This window comes from Protopterus annectens, chromosome 1.part2, assembly GCF_019279795.1.
Source record: "Protopterus annectens isolate FY-2018-M chromosome 1.part2, PAN1.0, whole genome shotgun sequence".
In the NCBI taxonomy this organism is placed as follows: Eukaryota; Metazoa; Chordata; order Ceratodontiformes; family Protopteridae; genus Protopterus; species Protopterus annectens.
In genome coordinates this window covers 444340966-444363883 of record NC_056727.1, presented here as the reverse complement: position 1 = coordinate 444363883, position 22918 = coordinate 444340966, and the positions used below count along the sequence as shown (strand labels likewise).

The 22918-nt window shown below is 43.6% G+C and overlaps 2 protein-coding genes across 8 annotated transcripts in view; both read right to left on the bottom strand.

The window, feature by feature from the left end:
• The window catches only part of KAT14 (lysine acetyltransferase 14), a gene marked incomplete in the record, with an annotated part of 1940697 nt that overhangs the window by 1578533 nt on the left and 339246 nt on the right, over window positions 1-22918 (bottom strand).
• Window positions 1-22918, bottom strand: part of MGME1 (mitochondrial genome maintenance exonuclease 1) — a 336423-nt gene that overhangs the window by 202769 nt on the left and 110736 nt on the right. For all 6 annotated transcript variants that reach the window (XM_044056975.1, XM_044056981.1, XM_044056947.1 and 3 more), the window contains one exon: window positions 3404-3608. In XM_044056975.1, coding sequence (XP_043912910.1) covers window positions 3404-3608 — 205 coding nt within the window. The remainder of the gene's footprint in view (window positions 1-3403; window positions 3609-22918) is intronic.

Genomic DNA, 22918 nt, shown 5'->3' with positions numbered 1-22918 from the left:
TCTTTGCGTTTTTTGTGAACTCCGGTAGTCGGATGCCTATTCGACGACATTTCTGGATAATTAAACCGGCGTCCAAAATAGTTTAAAGCAAAATCATACCGATGCTTAATAGTGCTGGTTAAATCTAGCACAAAAGCGACAACCAGAAACCTGATCAGGGCCTAGGCAAGGAATACATTAAGAATGAAAATCCTTATGAGGTATTTGCTTTCCACAAGAAATATAATTATTTACTTTTTCTGATATCGGTCTGGAGCAAGAAAAAAAGTTTCCCCAATGGGGTACATAGCTTTATTGAAGACTTCCGATCTGAAACTCGAACACGAAACTCTCAGGAGTTGGCCGACCAGCACTTGCTAACTGCTTCTGCTTCAGGCACCGTGCGGCAAGAAAGACTAAAGAAAATGGCGTCGGCCGCATCTTTTATACCCCTGACAACCTGACGTCAGGGAAGGGGTGATAGCAGCCGACGCAGGACCCAGGACTTTGGAATTCAGGCCGACTGAGGGCAACCTGCCAGCAGGATTACCCAAATGTAATGGCTGCAACAGTGGAACACGAAGAACATCCGAATTTGGAGTCAAGGAATTTTCCAGAAAAACATCATCAACCACCTCCAACACAGGTGGAATAGCCAACGGCTTATACTGAGGCAAATCCTTTCTTAGAAAGGGGATAATCCTGACTTTGCCATTTAAAATGCTCCCTGAGAGTATTTAAAGTTATCACCAAAACAGAAATGTTCTGGAGGAGAAGCAGAAGAGATGGACTCCTCTGCGTCTGAATCCTCAAAAGGAGAAAAAGCTTGAGAAAATTCCTCTTCATCAACAGAAATGCTGGAAGTATCAGAACCTGAAAAAAGACAAAGCCTCGGGAGAGACATCCCTACTTCTTTTGGAAGGAGGAGGCTGTGAACCCCTAACAGAAGAGTCAAAAGGTCATCAGCCATTTTAACCATTTGAGAATGAGGGGAACGAGAGGAAACTGGAGCCTGTTTCTTCACAGGCTTATGACTGGAAGATTCACCTGCAAGTCTGAAGGACTCGGGAGGCCTGGTAACCGCAGAAGTTGCAGCTGACGTCATCGGTATGAGCTTGCTGTCTGAACAAAGAAGGGAGGCCTCAGACACTGGAGTCAGCTTAGCGGCTCCGGATCCAGCTGAAGAGGCAACAGGCGGAAGGTCAGAAGGCAAAATGGAAGCCGGAAGCCTGGGGGCCTCTGAAATGGTCTCAACCAAGGTCTGCCGTTGAAAATCTGCAGACTGCAGGGGCTGCAAAGGCACCTCACTGGTTACCGCATGACTGACTACTAACTTAACATAATCTGAGGACTTGACATTCAGAAGCCTGTCGCGGTCCTTATCCTTATGTTTCTTGCGGATATCCGAAGCCTGAAGACCGGCGGATGCCATACCGACAAACTTAGGCCAAACTCCAAAATGTTTAGCTAAAAGTTTAGCCCGAAGACGAACAGTACGTGGATTAAAGGAAGCACACAGATCACAATTAGGAACGTCATGGTCAAGGCCTAAACAAATAATACAATAAGAATGAAAATCTCTATGGGGAATCTGCTTTCCACAGGTAAGACAATTATTAACCTTTTCTGACATTCGTTAAGGCAAGAAAAGAGGATCCCCAACGGGATACTTAGCTATAGTTGACTTCAACTTTGTAGTTGGAAACAAAAAAGGTAAACTGCCGACCGGCACTCGTGCAAGAAATGCTTCTGTTTCGGGCTCCGCAGCAAGGAAGACTGAGGAAGTGACGTTGGCTGCCTCCTTTTGTATCATACGCCCTGCCGTCCTTTACAACCAATGACAACCGATGTCATTTTTACTTACCTTTGGTACTCTGGCCGATCGAGGGCTACCGGGAGCCAGATAACCCATTGGTTAGGACTGCAGCGGTGAAACAAGATGAACATTAGTTTAAAGACCACCAACAGAACCCACATTGTAAAAGTTGCAGACTCCAAATCTGACCTCAAAGCAGTGACAAGTGGAGTACCACAGGGTTCCATCCTGGGACCTCTCCTGTTTGGTATCTACTTCTCTGAAGTACAGGCTAACACAGAATGCCTCTGGCTAACGAAGTTCGCAGATGACTGCAAACTAGGAGCCATAGTGAAGTCCCCAAATGATGTGGACATCCTACAGAAGGGCCTCACTGAGACAGATGCCTGGTGTCAGAGCCATGGCCTCAAGCTCAATGCCAAAATGTGCAGTGTCATCCCCTTTGGTAAAAACTTTGTAACCATGAACTACCACATAGGCAGCAATCTACTTAACACCGAATGCGTGATAAGATACCTTGGGACCCAGGTGGACAGTAGTCTCTCCTTTGATAGTCACATCGCCTCAGTAGTCAGGAAGTCCTTCTACATGGCACACTTCATCATAAAAGGGTTCTCATCCAGGAAAAAAAGAGGTCATTGTTCCCCTCTACTTGTCAGTCATTAGACCCATTATAGAGTACAATGCCCCTTTTGGAATGTACCTCACAAGACATCTGCAGCAGCTGGAAAGGCCACAGAAGTACCTCACAAAGAGGATTACTGGCCTCAAACAAATGCTCTACACTGACCACCTCAAAAAACTCCAGCTTTACTCCGTAGCATATCACCTACTCCGAGGTGATCTCTGCCTAACATATAAAGCTATGTCAAACCCAGAGCTGTTGGACATGCTACACCTAAAGAAATCCCAATTCTCTATGAGCTACACGCTCTAGGGACCCAAACCTTGTCACCACAATAAACAGGACACGCTGGAGGGATAGATTCCTGTCCCAGGGGCTTCCTATACTCTGGAACAAGCTACCCATCTATGTCAAGCAAAGTTCTTCATTAGCACTCTTCAAGAAAAATCTTGATGAGTGGATGGGAAAAAGTAAATACACCCCGGGGATCACTTCTGTGTCTCTGCTGGACAGTGGCACAGGAAAATAACTTTCTTGGGTGGCGTACGCTATGGAACCTTGCTGGTTAGGCTTACATAGGCCCTTGGGCCGCTAGCCTAGTGCCTACCTATGAACCTAAATGTGGAACCTAATTTATTTTGTAGCAGGAAAAAATGACACATACTCTACCTATGCAGCAATTTATAGGTATTGTAGGTGGGACGTTTCAAACTAGAAAATTCTTATGTATTGATCAGGCTTAATGACTATGGTATCAGTACTGTTTAGTCCTCTGGGTGGAGTTTTAATTTGTCAGAACAAGTTTCATATCCCAAGTTTAATTTAATACACATCTGTAACAGAACAGCAAGCAGCATCACTCAATAAATGCAATTACTTGAATCACAACAAATCTACATGAAAAGGCCCTGATCATTTACATTAAAACCAGCAAGGTTCCATAGTTTACGCCTCCTACTGAAATATAGATAAAGGTTTCTTACTGGTACTCTGCTACACAGTCCACTAGACCCAGGTACTGAAGATCTGAATGATGAACAGCACTTTCTAGAGCTCTGACTCCACTGATGTCTTCTAAGACATGCTGCACACTTTTAATAAATCCTGAATCCTCCTGAACTGTTGACTGTGTGTCAAGCAGTGCAGCTTCTAAAGCTGTATGGAAATGCTTCCCATGTAAAAGAATACCTAAAGAAAATGGAAACAAAAAAAATAATCCAATGTAAATTCAAGAGGGTATTAACTAAAGAGGAAACCTTAGCTACAGACTTGCTCTTACTTTCCTACTAAAAAGTTTGTGTACAGTAAAATTCGGAACACTGCCAACATTCCATTCTCCTCTAAAAATTATAATTTTACACTTCATAACTATTAACTACGTTGCACAACTTAATTACTGTAATATTGCCATAGAGTACAGGCTGTGCAGCACTGGTTTGTATTTCAAAAATACAGTACTCGTTTTCAAATTATGAACACTGAAATGTTTGCTCCTGTCCAAGTAGAATCTCAGTTGGTGAATGAAGGATAAGCATGATGCATCCAATTGCCCTTGTTACTGAAATTTGAAAAGAAAACTAACAATTGAATTGACTGGTTCTGATAAGGTTCAGGCCACCTTAAAAAAAACAAAAACAAACACTCAAAGAAATTCCGTCTTTATGAAAGATAAGATAGTGCTGGATGCAGAGTAAAGCCTGAACTTTTGAAACTCTTCTGGCAAACCTCTCAACCTTTTAGCACAAGAAATCTGGACAAAGCCTAAAATAATGGTGGGGTGGGTGGGGGGAGCAAAGGCCCCAAAATAGGGACATATTTTAAATATTGCTCTTAAAAACTTAGAAAGTTGCTATAACAGGATTTGTGTTAATGTGCATTTTTTTGAAGGATATGAAGTCTAAAACTCAAATGTATGTCATTATTTAGTGACGTCAGACCTCAGTGATTTGTCAGAAAACTACAGATTTTATGAGGATACAAACTGTGGCGTAAACCAATAATAAACCTGAAACCAAAAAACAATAAAGTTCTGTTTGGGTAACTAGCATGAAGGAAGAGGTATGAATACCTCCACCAGTGATTTAATTAAAACCACTGACAACCCGTTCTTTGAGAATATATCATTCCTGTGTGAGTCTTTGTGCTTGTTGCTCAAGTAGAACTTTACTGATTTTTGGTTTCAAGTTTATTACTGTTCTATGCAGTGGCTGCTTGTGTTTTGGAGTTTTGTTTATGGAATGGCAAGCATATTTAGAGAACTTTAATCACAGGATGCCAATCTAGATCTTTCTACACACTTAGCTCCTGAAGAATTGGTGATTTTAACTCAGAAATTAATTATAGCGGTCTCAGAAGTTAGTGGCCTCCTAGAAAATATGAAAACAAGAAGTCATCCTAATCCTTTACCTCGAACATTGCAGAGCAAGACATCACATCATGGCAACGACCCAATGAATCTTTTAAGTTGGGATGAGAGAGAAGATGTCGGCTGTATTGTAGAAACAAGAGTTATGCATATGACCATTGATGATTTAATTAAAACCACTGACAACCCGTTCTTTGAGAATATTGTTAGTGTTTGAGTTTCCTTCATATGCTGGTTGCCTAAGTAGGACTTTATTGTTTTTTGTCTTCAAATTTTATGAGGAAAAGGCCAAAAAAAAAAAATGGGCAGAAAAATGGCAATTCTGTGAAAATCTGGACAACTGAGAGGTATGAGGAGGAGTGACTGCCACTAAGAAGAGCATGAGCAGTATTTTCCTTGAAAGGTAATTTAAGACTAAGCAGCTGGTTCAAAATGGGCCCTGGTCAAGGCTTGGGAATAAATTAGCAAATCCCAGGTGGCACTAGATCCCTAATTGGGGACCTGAGTGAAAAGTGACCTTTCAAAAATGCTTTAGACAGTCTCACAGATGCAAGCGGAGTATGGTCTTCACCCAAGTGAAATTCTGAGATGGCAGCCAGCTAAACTTTACCACAAGAGTAGTCGAGCCCAGATTGAAAAAGCCCAGCTAGAAAATATGAAACTACATCCAAGAGGAGCATAAAATGTGCTCCAAGCCCTTAGAAGTGGCCCAAATAGAGAAACTTCTCCACTTACTACCATAAACCTTCCTAGTAGAAAGCATTTATGAGGAGGAAAGGATAAGCACAACTCTCTTAGAAAGTGTGCGATCTCTGTCCATTACTGGAAGTGGTGGAACCAACTGGTTAACCTGAGGGATTTCAGATTTGGGTGAGGCTGGTCCAAAAGATGGAATTTTAAATCTGGAATGGGATCTAGATCCCAAGGAGGGTGCAACAGATGAGGCCAAATGAAGGGAAACCAGACTTGTCTGGGTCAGAATGAGGCTATGACGATTATGGTTGCTATGTAATGGGTTGGTTTCTGATGAAATTTGATTAAGGACTTTGAAGGCAAGTGCAAAGGAGACCCAAGAGCCAATCATGCAGAAGATCATCCCTTGGTGCCTGTCCCTTGGGAGGGATCAGGGTTAAAAAGCTGATGCATTTGGTGTTGAACGGGGTTCCAAATAAGTCACAGCATGGCTGGCCCCCAGTGGCTGAAAATGCTGGCTGCCACTGAGCGGAGGGATCACTCATGAGGATCAGAATGCTCCTGCTTAGACTGTCCACTGTGATAATGGGATTCCCTGGGATGTGCATTGCTGTTAGAAAGCATTGAGTGGACAATGTCCATTGCCACACCCTTATAGCCACTCAACAGAAGGGATACGTTTGGATGCCTCCTTGGTTGTTTATGTACCAAACTACTGCCATGTTATTGGTCTGCATAGCAATCACACCTTTGAGGAGGCACTCTTGAAAGGCCCACAAAGCTAAGGAGCACTACTGCCATCTCCAAATCAATGATGTGAAGATGAGTCTCTGACTGGGATCAGGTAACACTGGCTGTCTTCCCTCTGAAATGCCCCTCCCATCCAAGGAGGGAAGACTCTTTGGTCACCGTGGTATAGGCTGATGGAAGACAGATGGACACACTATAGAATCCCAATCTGACATCAGCCAGTAAGAGATATAATGATGACAAATGCTGGTGAGATGAACAGGAAAGGTCATGGGATGAGTTGTAAGTGACCACTGGACTGAAAGTCCATTAAGGAACCCTCATGAAGGAGTCCAAATGAAGAAATGATGGAATCAACAAGAGTAGTAGTATTGCTGAAACAGAAGTCATCCTGAAGTCTTGGTGAGTACCTTCACATGGTAGACCCCATTTTCACAAAATCTCACAAAGACAACACTGATATACAGACTTCATTTTATAAAGCACATATCATAGAGAGGTATTTTAAAAGATAAATAAGATAGCAGGGTGGCACAAATACCAGTTTTAAAAAAATCCTAATCCTGGTGTGTGCACCTCACCAAATAGAATTTAAAAAAATAGAAGTTGATGTTATTGAGTGCTTGCAAAGTGAAAGATTTGATGCAGAAGGTCTAACACAGGTTACATCACAGCATGATGGAATGAGTACCAAAGTAAGGAGAAAAAGGAAGATCAGGAGACGTCTGAAGAAGAAATATGGACATGGGAAAGAAAAAGAGTTAACATGGTGTAATACCTATGTAAAGGAGAAAGCAAAACTAATCAATACAAAAACAGCAGCATCAAAGATATTTGAAGAGAAATACAGGCAAAGTAATACGGACATGTAAAAATTTACAATACAAAAAATAAGATGACAGAGGAAAAGTAGAAAAGGAGATCAGTAATGGAGGAATTAAAGAAATAGAAACTGAGGTTATGGAGTACCTCCAAAGTGAAGGATTCAGTATAGAAAATCTAATTCAGAAAGCACCACAAAAGGATAGAGCAACGTAACTCCAAATTAAGGGGAAACCAGTGGAATGGGAAGCAATTGGTCAGGTGCCATATGGAGATATTTTGCAGCCTTCCACAGGAAATGAGTATAAACATTCACTTGAAGCTGGACGGCAAGGTAAGGAACACGAAACTGTGGAAACTCTGACATAATTAATGTTGAGGAGTGATAGGCCAGTGAGTTCTCATATAACAGAGCAATGGATGGCACAGGATGAAATTGAAGAGAATGTGCCACAGGAAGCTGAAACAGAACTTTCTATAGAATGCCCACAGGAAATGGAAAACAAAAAAAATGTGTCCTCAGTTTTAAAGAAAATGAGCTAAGAGAAGAAGTGTTTGACTTAACAGAGATAGACAGACATATTAAGATCAAAACAGACTGCAGAAGGTCAATAAAACCCAAAAAGTCAGAAGTTCATAAAACAAATGAACACAATAATTAGGACTGACCATAGAGATCCATGCGATATAACAGAAGTAAACAGGATATATTACTGTGCAGCTAAATTAATAACTGAAAGTTCTACCACAAGAACACAGGGTAGTGAGGGAGAGAAAGGGGAGAAATTGAATACCGTCACGGAAGTATTAAACAGAGAAAACTATAAAGCAACTAAGACAAGAAGTGTCACTGTTAGAGTACAGAAGAGGGAACAGATCAACAAAAATACTTAGAAAGACATGATAAAAGTAATGCGCAGTATTAGAACAGATCAAGAGCTATCATGCACTATCGCAAATAACAAACTAAAAATCTCAGCAGAGGCAGAAAAACTTAGAAGATACGCAACTAAATATAAAGGAAAAGTACAAAATAAGCAATTTACTGATGACCCAAAAAAGTTTTATAGAGAATTGGGAAACAAGGTAAAAGGAATGGCAAGACCACTAAAAAAAGAAGAAATATCTTCAATTTGGAGAAGTATCTATGAAGATCCTGTGGAACATTAAGGTTCATAGGTAGGTACTAGGCAACCTGCCCGAGGGTATTTATAAGCCTAGCCAGTGTGTGTCGGCTTTCGCCGCCCCATTGATTAATTAACTGATCCTCTATCAAGCAGAGCCAATAAAGTGATCCCAGGGGTGTATTTTCTGTTACCAATCCACTCAAGGTTCCTCTTGGAGTGTTAGTGAGGGGCTCTGCCTGATGTAGTTTGGAATTTTGTTCCAAAGCATGGGGAGTCTCTGTGACAGGAATCTATCCCTCCAGCATGTTCTATTTATTCTTGTGGCGAGGTTTAGCTCACTAGAGCGAGTGGCTTGCAGTGACTTGGATTTCTTTAGGTGGAGCATGTCTATCAATTCTGAGTTGGACATGGCTTTGTAAGTCAGGCAGAGATCACCTCTGAGTAAGCATATATGCCACTGAGTACAGCCGGAGTTTTCAGTCAGGCTGCATAGGACATATGTTTGAGGCCAGTAATCCTCTTGGTGAGGTACTTTTGTGGTCTTTCCAGCTGTTGGAAGTGTCTTGTGAGGTACATCCCAAATGGGGCATTGTACTCTATGATGGGTCTAATGAGTGACGAGTAGAGGAGCACTATAACCTCTTTTATTTCTAGATGCGAACCCTTTCGTAATTAGATGGGCCACATAGAAGGATTTTCCTAACTACTTTGGCAATATGATTTCCAAAGGAGAGATTACTATCTACCTGGGTCCCCAGATCTCTTATTACCTCTTCTGTATTAAGGGGGCTACCACCTATGTGGTAATTCGTGGGTGTTTTGTTTTTCCCAAGTGGGATAATTAGAAGTTATGTACCTACCATAACGTTCCATGTTAGTTGTCTTCTCTCGCCTTCTTTCTTGCTGGATGGGTTCGGAGCCGATCCTCGGCTCCGACTCGGCACTTGCTAAGCTCGAGAGCTAATTTTACCAGCTCGAGGCAACCCTATATCCCATGATGCAAGGCGGAGATTACTCAGATCTCGTTTGGTAGCTAAAGAAATAGTAGTATTTTCTTCCAACTTAGGAGGAAGAAATAAAATACTAAATAACATCATAAACCTGTAGAAAGGATCCACATAACCTAGCGAAACTAGGAGTTGAACAGGTAGAAAAAGGTAAAACCTCTTAATAGAGGATGAATAATCTTCTCGGTCTGACCAGGCTAGGGGAAGGAGGGTGGGGCGAAGAAAGAAGGCGAGAGAAGACAACTAACATGGAACGTTATGGTAGGTACATAACTTCTAAATGTTAAGTTGTCAATCTCACCTTCATTCTTGCTGGATGGGACCGCGTCCCTAGCACCTCTTTCCTGGGTGGCTCATTGGAACAGACTCTTGAGAACGGTGGAACCAAAATTTGCTCTGTCTCTGGAGACCAAATCTAATTTGTAATGTGAGACAAAGGTATGAGGAGAGGCCCATGTGGCTGCTGCACAAATAGTGTCTATTGGAAGTTTAGCTTGAAAAGCTGTAGATGTAGCTAGAGCTCTGGTAGAATGGGCTTTTGGGATAGAAACCAATTCTTTGCCCCTGAGCTGATAAATGTAAGTGATCAAGGAAGACAGCCACCTAGATAAAGTAACCTTAGAAACTGGAAGGCCTTTACTGTTCTCTGCATAAGATAGAAAAAGTTGATCAGACTTCCTAAAAATTTTTGTCTTATCTAGATAATATCTCAGCTGACGGTGAACATCGAGATAATGTAACTTTTGTTCAGCTCTATCAGAATAATTCGTGAAAAATACTGGAAGATCAATGGACTGATTCAGGTTAGTCTGAGATGCCACCTTTGGTAAGAAAGACGGATTAGTTCTTAGGGATACCCTATCTTTGTGAAATATTAGATAGGGAGGACGAACACAGAGAGCATGAAGCTCAGATACTCTCCTAGCAGATGTAATGGCGACTAGAAAAAGTGTCTTCCAAGAAAGCAATTTCAAGGAACAGGCAGCTGCAGGTTCGAACGGGGGAAGAATCAAGGATGTTAAAACTAAATTTAGATCCCACTGTGGTGGGGGGTCTTTAATTGGAGGTTTCAATAAAAAGATACCTTGAAGGAATGCTTTGCAAAGTTTATGTGACATAATGTTGTGGTCCAAAAAGCCTATGTGAAAATTTGAAATGGCTGCCAGTTGAACTTTCACTGTGGAAGAAGAGGATCCTGAATTAAAAATGTGAGCTAGGAAGTCCAATACCGAATGAATTGGAGCAGTATAGGGGTCTATGTTCCTAGCTTTTGCCCAGAAAGAGAAACGTCGCCATTTACTAGTGTAGATCTTTCTGGTAGAAGATTTTAGGGAAGCTACTATGATATCCGTACAGGATTAGAAATCATAGGAAGCCTGGCTAAGGATGGAAGTGGAGCAACCAAGCAGTGAGGTTGAGAGAGGGTATGGACTGGTGCAGTTGACCCGACTGGTGGGTCAGAAGATCTGGAACCGGGTCCAGATGCCATGGCTGTACCAAGAGGTAATGATGTAGGAAAGGAAACCATATCTGTCGAGGCCAATAAGGGGCAATGAGAATCAACTTGGCTCTCAAGGCTGTTGCTTTCTGAATTAGCTGAGGTATCAGCGGAAAAGGAGGAAAGGCGTAAAGAAGTCCCCGGGGCCAATCTTGGGTTAGAGCATCTCTGGGGGGATGGCCTGGAAGGGGGAAGAGAGAGAAGAAGTCTGGGCATTTGCTGTTTTGAGGTGTAGTGAAAAGGTCGCAGCAAGGAAGTCCCCACTTCTGAAAAATCTCTTCTGTCACTGACTGTTTGAGAGACCACTCGTGAGGCATGAGAATAGCTCTGCTCAATCTGTCCGCTATGATGCTGGATTTCCCAGGGATGTGTGTTGCTATCAGAAACCGATGAGAGGAGATCGCCCATTGCCAAAGTCTGAGAGCCTCTCGACATAGTGGATAGGACTTGGTTCCGCCCTGTTTGTTTATGTACCACACTACAGACATATTGTCCGTTTGAACTGCAATTGTTCCCTGAGGAAGAGAGTCGTTGAGGGCTTGCAACGTTAAAAGCACTGCTCTCATCTCCAGAACGTTTATGTGCAGATGGTACTCCAAAGGTTGCCAAGTGCCATGGACCATTCTGCCCTGATAATGCCACCCCCCCCACCCGATCAGGGAGGCGTCCGATGTAACCGTGGCAACTGGGGCAAGAGGAACAAATGGTCTGCCTTGATGGATTTGAGGGGACGATATCCACCAAGTCAGATGCCTTTTGCAAGTTGGAGTTACTATGATTTGGTGACACATGGGAAGTTGTTGAAAGGACCATTGTGTGAATAGCATCCATTGTAGAAGCCGCATGTAAAAGCGGGCGAGAGGAAGAAGTGTTATGGTGGCCGCCATAAGATCCAGAACTTTCAGAGCAAATCTGGCCTGAATTTTGTTGCTGAATAGAATCACTTGGACGTGTCTTTGAATGTCCAAGATCCTTTGGTCTGTCAACCTTGCAGAAAGTTGTACAGTGTCCAATTTTGCGCCTATAAAAGTAATATATTGACAAGGCGACAAGGCAGATTTTTCGAAATTTATAGAAATTCCTAGCCCTCTGCAAGTATGAATGGTGTAATTTCTGGCTTGGAGAAGCTGATGCCTGGTGGTGGCAGTGAGGAGCCAGTCATCTAGATATGGAAACACCTGGAATCCTTGACGTCTCAGGTGAGCCGTAACCACTGCCATGCATTTGGTGAACACTCTGGGGGCTGTAGTGAGTCCAAAGGGCAGGGCTCTGAATTGAAGTGACTGGTCCTCAGCCGAAGCGGAGAAATCTTCTGGAGCGTCTGTGAATTTTATGTGGTAGTACGCATCCTGAAGATCTATTGAGCACATCCAATTGTCCTTGCCCAGAAAGGGCAGAATGGACTGGAGCGTGACCATCCGGAATCTTGATTTCTTCACAAACTTGTTGAGTTTGCTCAGATCTAATATTGGTCTCCAGTCCCCTGTCTTTTTTGGAACTAAAAAGAACCTTGAGTAGATTCCGGATCCTATTTGGTCTGCCGGGACTGGCTGGATGGCTCTTTTTACTAGCAGTTTTGATATTTCTAGTACTGCTAGTTCCCTTAGACCGGGTGGAACGTCTGGAAGGGTTCCCTTTTGTTGAACTGGGGTTTGAATAAAGGGAATTTTGTAACCCTCGGATATAATTGACTGTACCCATTTGTCTTGAGAAAAGGAAAGCCAGGCTATTGGGTACAGCGATAATTTCCCCCCCGACTGCCTCCGAAGGCGGACAATCGGGCAACATCTCAGGGATGCTGGAAGGGTTTGTCAGAAAAAGGCTCTCTGCTACCCTGATTCTGCGGACCCCCTCTGCCCCTAGGGCGGCGTCTATTGTTGTTACCCCCTCTGCCTCTGGGGGTAAACTGACTTTGTGCGTCAGGCGTGACTCCTTGAGATTTGCGGAACCACATTTTTCCTCCTTTCTGTCCTTTGGGGTAAGGTCTAGAAGGGGCGGAGAAACAGACTCCTACGGCAGAAAGAGTCTTGCCATCTTGTTCGCATCTAGTCAAAGTGTCTTTCACTTGAGGACCGAACAAGGTCGAGCCATCAAAGGAGTTTGTGAAAGACGCCTTGAAGGGTCTGCAAAATTACAAAGCCGCATCCAGGACTGGCCTTAAAGCCACTCCTGTGCCTGCGGCTCTACTCTCCATTGGCTGCATAAGAAATGAGCCGCATGGAGGAGTTAGCAATGGAGTTAAGGATTCCTAGCTGTGAGGTAATCTTATCTTGAGACCCAGCAGCTGACGGATCCTGTAAAACTTCTCCCAACTCTTTAAGAACATCTCTTTGAAGGCGGGTGAAGTGGCATAGGTAGTTCAGCGATCTCATGGCAAAAGTCGCTGAAGAAAAATCCACCATACCTGTCCATAGTCCTAGAATCCTTATTAGGAGGATGAACAGGTACTGAAGGATCAGCTAATTCTTTCTTGGTGGCAGCAGCCACCACCATGGCATCAACTGGGACACCTTTTGTTAAGTATTGCCTATCTTGTGGGGCTGTAATAAATTTTGAAGGTCTCCTGGGGTAGGTTCCACGAATCCGAGCCATCCACGCCTTCGAGCCACTACTTCCATGAGAGGGTCGAAGGCGGACACCCCCAGGAGGTGGAGGGTCGAGATCCGAACGCCTCCAGGTATACTGACTCGTCCTCGGAGGGATTAAGGGAGGGCCAGTTCCCCCTCTGTTTAAGGATTTCAAGGATGTCTGAAAATGAGACATCCTCAGAGGAGGACCTTGGGGACCCCTCCGACTCATCCAAGTCAGTATCTGATGTAGTAGACTCAGGGGAGTCTAAATGTTTCCTCTTACATGTCCTCTTCCGGGGGGGGTTCTCCTGACGGATCAGGAGAAGCCTCGGAAGAGGAAGATATTCCCAATGGGGAAACCTGAGGTGTTGGATCTCTGGGTCCGGGAGCAAGAGAGTGAGAAGAGATGTCAGCAGGCACTGTAGTGGGAGGAGCCGATGGAACTGTCCGTTGACTAAGCCCGGGGGCTAGTACACTCCTCACCTCGAAGGCTCCCCCATCAGAGAGACCAGAAGGCTCCCGCTCCGAAGAGATAGGAACCCCAGGCCTCACCGAGAGGGAAGGCTCCGAGGCAGATGTCGGGGCCGAGCTCACCAACGCCGAAGCTCCGAGAGGGAGAACGGGGTCGGACAAGGGTCCGATGCCACTCGCCCCCTCGGAGCAGACGAGAGAGAGCAGACGCCCGGATCCCTCCAATGAAGGTCTCATGGAGGAAATCGGAGCCGAGGACGACGGAGCCGAAAGGGGTTGTATCGGCTCCGAAGTCACAACGGTACCGGTTCCGAGGAGCTCCGGCTCCAAGCTCTGTAAGAGAGTCGAAGGAGGAATGTTCCGTGGATGAGATATAGCTACCGTCTGTTGAGATGGGCTATGGAGAATTTGGGCCAATGCCTGAGACTTTAATAGTCTACTCACCACTCTCTCAAGGTCGTGATCAGATAGCCTGGATGACCGAGAAGATCGGCTCCGATGGCTCCGCTCCGAGAGCAAAGGTGATCTCGGAGCCGAATGAATTGATTCCACAGAAGGGGATCGAGATCTCTTTTTTGAGATCAATGGAGCCATCGGAGCCGAAGAGACGTCGGCTCCGACCAGAGCCGACACTGAGTGTCTAGACTTAACAGTATCGGCGCCGGATGGAGCCGATACTGACACTGGTATGGAATGATCGGCTCCGGCCGGAACCGATCTCGAACCAGGAGAGGAGGAACCTGAAGCCGACGGCTTGGAAGCCTGAGCCGAAGGCTTAGCAGGTTTCGAGGGCTTCCCCGGCGCCGACTTAGTTGGGGAGCTCTCGGGTTTTAATAAGCCCCTTAAAATGAGCTTATTTTTTCTTTCCTGCAGGACTCTTGGGCTGAAAGCATGACAGATAGCACAAGAGTCCTGCAGGTGAGAAGGTCCCAGGCAATAAATACAAGAAGTGTGACTGTCTGTCAGAGACATCTTCTGACAGCACGAGTCACACTTCTTGAAACCTGAGACCTTAGTGTCCTTCGACATAACTGTGTCGATGAAACACTTAAACACACTGACACACAAACACACTCAGTCCAAAATTAAATTAAATTAAAATAATTAATTTTACACTAACAGGGACACAGACAGTCACACACAAAAAGTTCCCTGACAGGAAAAAATTTAGGGAGGGGAGGGCCTAAGGCCTAACAAGGGGTAAGGGAAAAATCCACTTAAAGGAGGGAACACTGACAGGAATAGGGTTAACGTGAATCGACAACTAACAAAAAATAATACCTAGGTGAAAAAAGCTAGAAACGGGGGTAGACAAGAGCCTATATAAGTTCACTTACCTGGAGCTGGTAAAAAGGCACCTCGTTAGCGAAGCGTCAAACGAGATCTGGGTAATCTCCGCCTTGCATCATGGGATATAGGGTTGCCTCAAGCTGGTAAAATTAGCTCTCGAGCTTAGCAAGTGCCGAGTCCGGAGCTGATCCAGCAAGAATGAAGGCGAGATTGACAACTTAACATCTATGCATTTTTTGGCATTTAACTTGAGGCCATGACTTTGACTCCAGGTGTCCGTCTCAGTAAGGCCCTTTTGGTGGATGTCCGTGTCAGCCGGCGAGTCAATTATGGCTCCCAGTTTGCAGTCATCGGCGAACTTGGTTAGCCATAGTCCTCCTGTGTTTGCCTGTACTTCTGAGAAATATATGCTGAACAGTAGGGATCCCAGGACCGAGCCTTGAGGGACACCACTTGTGACTGGTTTAGAGTCGGACCTGGAGCCCACTATTCTTACCGTGTGAGTTCTGTCTGTAAGGCAGTTGGCAACCTATATCGTGACATAGGGGTTTATGTTCAGGCTGGTGAGTTTTTCTGTAATACCCGAGTGGGGAATGGTGTCGAAAGCCTTGGTGAGGCAAAGGTAGGCTGTGTGAACCACCTTTTCCTCGTCTATGGCCTTGATGACTGTCTCGAAGAAGTCAACCAGGTTTAGTAGGCATGATCTGCCCTTAACAAAGCTGGAATGGGTCAGGTCAAGTGTTTGGAGGTTCCCAATGTCTTTGTTAATGAGTTGCATGATGCTGCGCTCCATAGCCTTGCAGACCAGGCTAGTTAGGCTTATGGGGCGATAGTTACCAGGGTAAGTTGTGGCCCCTCCTTTGTGGAGAGGAGTAACCATTGCTGTGCACCATTCTATGGGCACGTAGCCTGTGGAGAGGCTGAAGTTGAACAGCGTGTTTAGGTGGGGGGGGTTAGTTCATTCTGTACTTCGTGCAAGATGCAGCCTGGGACACCATCTGGTCCCACTGACGCTGTGTTTTTGGATTTTGAAAGGGCTGTTTTCACCTGTGCGTCTGTGATTTTTGGGACACTACACTTTTCCGGTATTTTTCTGGGCCCTTTTGGAGGTGAGAGGGGGGTGAAGTTTGCAATGAATCTATCTGCCAGGATGTTGGCAATAACAGTAGGTTCAGTATATTTTGTGCTACTTTGCACTACTTCAGTGCATATCTGCGAGTTGCCACTTAGATTCTTAACATAGCTAAATAAGGCTTTGTGGTTATCTTTTGAATCCATGGCTATTTTTCTTTCGAAGTTAGCCTTGGATGATTTCATGAGGGACCTTAGTTTCTTACCGATACTGATCAGGGATGTCTTTCCTTCTTGGGATTTGCTTTTTTTCTGAACTAGTTTCCTCCTTCTATTGTATAGCCTGTTTATGGCAGGGGTCCACCAAACTGGTTTCTTTCTCTTAGAGGAGTGAGTCTTGGTTTTGCTAGGGATGGCACTATCCATGCATCCTTGTAGGTGCTCATAGAGTGCATTTGTAAAGGTTTCTGCATCTTGAGCAGCGTTATCCTTTAGCATGGGGGCTGCGAAACTTACCACCTCTGTCTTGAGTAAGGTGAAGTTTGCTTTACAAAAGTTTTTTTACTGTGGTTTCCTTAGTTGGGGGTGGTGGTGGGGTGTGGACATCTGGAGTGATTAGTTTATGGTCTGATGTAACCAGTGATGGGTTGACCTCCGGTGTGGAACACCTGTCGCCCATGTTGTTGATGACCAGGTCCAATATGTTTTCATCTCTGGTAGGGGAGTTTACCAGCTGATCCAGGGCATTTGAGTTGATGAATTCCAGGAAGCGCTGGGCCTGGGAGTTTGTACTCAAGTAGTTTTCCCAGTGAATGGTAGGGTAATTGAAAATCGCCCAATATCAGGGTGCTCGGTAGGACCTTCATGTTTTCCAGTGTCTCCAGAAAGGTGGAATGGTGGTCCTGGGTCATGGAGGGTGATCTGTAGCAGGCCACAATTTGCATTGCAGATTTGCCCAATGTTAGTTGCACATGGATGATCTCAGAGGTATCATGCTGCACCACTAAACTGGAGGTGTATGTAGGTATCCTTGATGAATATGGATACACCCCCTCCTTTTGTGTTTCGGTCCATGTTCTGTGGCCGAAACGTGTGGTATGAGTTGTAGCCCGGTAGTGCTGGGGTGCTCTCTGGAGCCTTGAACCAGGTTTCAGTTACTGCACAGATGTCTTTCTCCATACTGAGGAGTGCTTCGAGCACGTGCATTTTGAGATTTAAACTCCTGGCGTTGAGTAGCATAACCGTCAGTTTTTTGTTAATTGTGCTGTTTACGGAGGTGGGTTTGACTTTTGAGCCTTGACTAAAAAAGGCACTATGGGGGCAGCAAGAGTCTTGGCCAGTATTCGAAAGCCTAGGGGTGACAGGTGCAAGCTGTCTCTTGCGAAGCAATGCGGCTTGTCGAGCATGTCGTCCCAGGCTGACAGACACTGGATCCCCTTTGAATGACACCAGAAGCTTAGCCAATTGTTGAAATTGATCATTTTTTCTTTATACTGAGGTATCATTCTTGGTGAGGGCAGGATGCTACTCAGGGTCAGGGTCATATCAGCCTGGGCTACATGATCAGAGAGCTCTTCCATGTCTCTTTTCATGTAGTGCAGGGAGGTACATCTCAGGTCATTCACACCAGCATGAACAATGACAGAGTCATATTTGTACTTGTTCTGGAGTGACCTGAGTGCTTGTGTTATGTGGTGGATTCTGGCTCCCAACAGGCAGCTAACAGTAACCTTCTGCTTGTCCAGCCTAGTGAGTGGGACGTCAGTGTGCCTGACTATAGAGTCACCTATTACTAGTCTGTTAGGTATGTTATTTCGCCTTAAGGGCTGTGATTGTGTGGCACACTGATTTTGTGTTTTATGTGTTGTATGGTTTGTGACGGGAGGTGCAGGTTGTTTGGGTGTCTGCTTTGGAGGTCTCTGATGCTTTTGCAGGTTTTTATTTAGAGACTCCGAGTATGATTTTGTGTATTTATGTGTATTTTTTGCCAATGCTGTTTTAGTAGGTCTGTGTGCGGCTGGAGGTGTGGTGCAAGTGTTAACCTTCTCCTCTTGACTGTCTGTTCCAGTCTTGGGTGGAGACAGCTTAGCTTCCAGTTTGGCTGTATACTTGCATCTCTTGCATATGTTAGTGTTTTGTGGTAGGAGGAGAGGGTTGTCTGTGTACATGAGGCAGTTGTAACATTGCCTCAGGATACCCAGATTCACCAGCTGGACTGGAGAGTACACCTGAAATTGCCCTTTGGTCATGCCTGAATAGTAGGGTGAGCTGCTTAGTTGCTTGGTTGGTGAGGGGTGAATAAAGAGCCTTGTCCTGCTGGGCAATCAGTGTCAGGGTATATTAGTGCTTGCTATTAGGTCTGGAGCAAGTGCTGGGCTGTAGGATGCTTTTTGAGTGCTTAGGTTGAGAGTTACACTAGTTTCAAGGGAAAAACTGAAGAGGAGACTTAGGGGAGCTGAGAATAATTTAACCGTAGCTAACCGGCACTGCCCAGTGCGCAAAACCGTGCAAACGCAGTTTTTATAGTAGAGAAATGAAAGAGAAATTGGCCTAAAATGGCCAATACACTACTAACTTCTGAGCTGGAACCACTCCAGGGACAGATAGGTTGCTCAAAGCTCCCCTCTCTCACAGGTGAAAAGAGAAACTTCCTTCTGTCCAAGTAAGGTATGGGCAACTCAGAAACTAGTATCACAGCCCTGAATTCAGCACTAGCCTGAAAACTGGACTATACTAGCTTAGAAAGGCAGGAAACAAGGAATTTTTTTTTGTTTGTTTTTTTGAAAAGATAAGGCAAAAACAGTAAAAAATACACTTAAAACAGCTTTAAACGACTACAAATGATCAGAAAGGCTATCGCACTTTAGTGTGTAGCCTACAACAGTTAATTTAAACAAAAAACAACTTTTTAAAAGTCTTCTGTCCATTTAGCATTAAGATGCTAAATGGACAGAAGTAACAGAATAAGAAGTTTAAAGGTACAAGATATGAAATGGGAATAACAGATAGAGAGATGGAAACAAAGTTAAGAAAAGCCCCAAACTGGAAAATCCCAGGCCCAGATGCAGTATCTACTTCTGGTTAAAAGTATTAATATCTTTGCATGAAGAGTTAGTCATGAGTAAGAACTATTTATATGTGCACCCCGAACAGACACCATCCTGGCTAACAGGAAAAACAATGCCCCTACTTAAGAGTGAACCTGCACGCTACCCTAAAAATTATAGGCCAATAACTTGCCTTCCGACGATATATAAACTATACGCTGGAATTGATGCTGATAGAGTTTATAGTCATTTAGAAGAAAACTCAATTATGGTAACAGAACAAAAGGGCAATAAAAGAAAGTCATATGGAACAAAGGACCATTTGCTGTTCAATAAAGCTATAGTGGAGAATTGTAAAAAGGGGAAGAATCTAAGTATGGCATGGACTGACTACAAAAAAGCATTTGATAGTATCCCACATTCATGGATAAAAGGGTGCTTAAAAATGATACACCTTACACTTTCAACTACATTACAGTGACCATAAAACAATGGCAGACCACTTTGCAATTAAGCCATGAAAATGGATACATTATTATTTCATGGATAAAAATTCAAAGGGGGATATTCCAGGGTGACTCTCTGTCACTGCTGCTATTTTGCCTTGCCCTTAACCCCTTAAACTGTCTACTTAACAGCTTAGGCCATGGCTATAATTTGGTTCCCAGAGAACAACAAAGTGTAAAGACTTCTCATCTTCTCTTTGTTGATGATTTGAAATTGTATAGCTCATCAGAGAAGGAACGGAAAGTACAACTGCAAGTTGTCAAAATTTTTTCAGATGATATAAGAATGTCATTTGGTCTTAATAAATGTGCAAAAGCAACCTTTAAAACAGGAAAACAGTTTTGGACAAGAATCTGATATAAAAGAACTTGAGCAAGACAGAGTGTATAAATATTTGGGAACTGATGAAAAATCAGCAATAAAACATGAACAAATGCAAATAAAACTTAGTATGGAGTACTTCAGAAGGCTTAAATTAATCATGAAAACAGCGCTGACATCTAGGAACAAAATCCAAGCTATAAACCAATTTGCTCTTCCTGCCCTAACTTACACTATTGGTGTGACTGACTGGCCCCAAAACGTGCTGGATAGATTAGATGGGAAAACAAGAAGGATGCTTCATGCTCACCAAATGATTTATAAAAATCAGTGCATACCAAGATTATATATTCCCTGTTCCAAAGAAGGGATGGCCCGCCTTGAAATTGATTACATGTACAGATCTGCAATCATGGGACTCCACACATATCTGCTGACCTCACAAGACCCAAATGCAGTGAAAGTTTTGAAACATGAGGAGAATAAATCTAAGATGACTTCCCTGCTTAGGCTAGCAGAAGCATATTGGCTTCAAGCAGGAATGGAAATCAAACCAGTAGTGGATAAAAAACAGGCAGCAACTGAATGTGCCAAAAAGAATATAAGGTGAAGGACCAGATGAGAAGGCAAGAAATGTAGAAAATGCATAAATATAGTTGCAAGTATAGACAACTTCTGGAAGAACCTCATGTTGATCAGGAACGATTGCAAGAATGGTTAAGGAAAGGCGAATTCAAATCAAGAGATGAAAAGTTAGTATTGGCAGCACAAGATAGTGGGCTACATACATGTTGGTTTACGAAGTCCATTGAACATGTGAGGGAAACCGAGAAATGTAGGTATCATACAACAAAATTGGAAACAATTGCACACCCTGTTGCTGGTTGCGACATACTAATGGCAGAAGGACTATATACTGAAAGGCATAATGATGTGGTGAGACTGTTGCACTTTGGATTATGCAAACATTATGATACTGAAGTGGCTGAAAAACACTGGAAACATGAGCCACAAGCAACATAAAAAATGAAGTTTACATCACATGGGATCATCCATTACCAACAATTCAAAAGACAGATGCTAGAAAACCAAATATAGTGGTCCAAGAAAAGACAAAAGTAGCACTGATCACTGAAATCGCCAAACCCAGTGACTACACTGTCCTACACAGTCATAAAATATAAGAATCTGCAAGCAGAAGACAGAGCAGTGTGGAAGAAAGATACCCTGATAGTTCCAATAATAGTAGGAGCAACGGGTCTTAAAAAAAAAAGTCTACAATCCTATTTAGATATTCTACCAATACATGTAACTCCGTACGAATTGCAGGAGGAGTCATTACTGGACACATTGTGGGTGCTGCAAAGAGCACTTTTGGCTGACATCAAAGAGTGAAACAATACTAATTTCATGAACTTTAATCATACTTTCACTTAGGAATGGGGTCCATTCCCGTCATGGTATTAGAAACCCAAAATATTTGGGGAAATTAAAAAAGGGGTCCGAATGAAGAGATGATGAAATCAACAACAGTAGTAGTACTGCTGAAACTGAAGTCATTCACAAGTCTTGGCGAGTACCTTCATGTGGTAGACGCCATTTTCACAAAATCTCACCAAGACGACACTGATATATAGACTGCATTTTATAAAGCACATATCATAAACAGAGGTAGTTTAAAAGATAAATAAGATAGCAGAGTGCTACAAGTACCAGCTTAAAAAATGTCCCAATCCTGGTGTCTGCACTGGTGCCACAAATGGAAAAAAATGGCAGTGTCCTCAAGGCATGGAAACATTCCTATGATGGGGTTAGACCCGACTCAGGGGGAGGATGCCCACCCCCCACATTGCACAAGGGAGCAGTAGCCCAGAAAAAAATCAAAAATGCCTGACAGGCCAAAAAACAGCCATAAAAATGATAGCATGGGCTACTGAGGATAAGGAAGAAATGTCCTGTTACTATTATGCAAAGTCGTCCAGAATTTCCAGATAGAAAATATACAAAAAGATTGAGAGAAATTAGAAAAAAGAAAAATAACCTTAACAAACCAGGAAACCTATCAAACAATGAACTAATAAAATGAACAACCAGATAGCAGGACTGAAAACTGCGTGCTACACACAAATGGAGGAAACAAGGTGTGAAACCACAACAAAGTTTATTACCAATGCAAAAAAGATTAATCACTTTCATCCTGTAAACGTCAGGACTTCATCAAAATGAAGTGACATAATTAACTACTAAAATTTAAATACTGTTGTCAAGTAAAATTTCACCAATAAAAATAACCACTAATTAAAAAATGCTTCCCCTCAGTCCATCAATCCTTAAAGTGTCATGCTCATCTTTAAAATAACATTTAGGCAATCAGAGGTAAATAATACAATTGCTAAAATTAGAAGTTATGTACTCACCATAACGTTCCATCTGAGTAGGTGACTTCATTCGGATGCAACCTGTGGGTATCGGATCCGATCTCGGATCCGAGCCGGCAATTCAAAAGCTTAGGCTCCGAGCTCCTAGCTCCTCCCTCTTACCCATAACCCCTTGCCAAGCCCTGACTGACCTCAGATTGAGTTTGCCTCAAATACTGACCACAGTATACTAAAACAGCATAAATACTCGCTCTATAAAGGTCAGGGGGAGGGAGGGGGGGATGGTTGCATCCGAATGAAGTCACCTACTCAGATGGAACGTTATGGTGAGTACATAACTTCTAAATCTGAAGTAGGAAGACTTCATTCGTCTGCAACCTGTGGGACAGAGTCCCTAGCTACCTGAATCTTGGGCGGCCATCATGGAAGGATGTTCGAGCACCGCTGAGCCAAAGGATGCTCTTCCTCTAGAAACAACATCCACCTTGTAATGAGAAATAAAAGTATGAGGCGAGGCCCAAGTAGCTGCCGCAGATATCATCCAACGAAACACGGGACTTAAAGGCGGCTGACGAGAAACT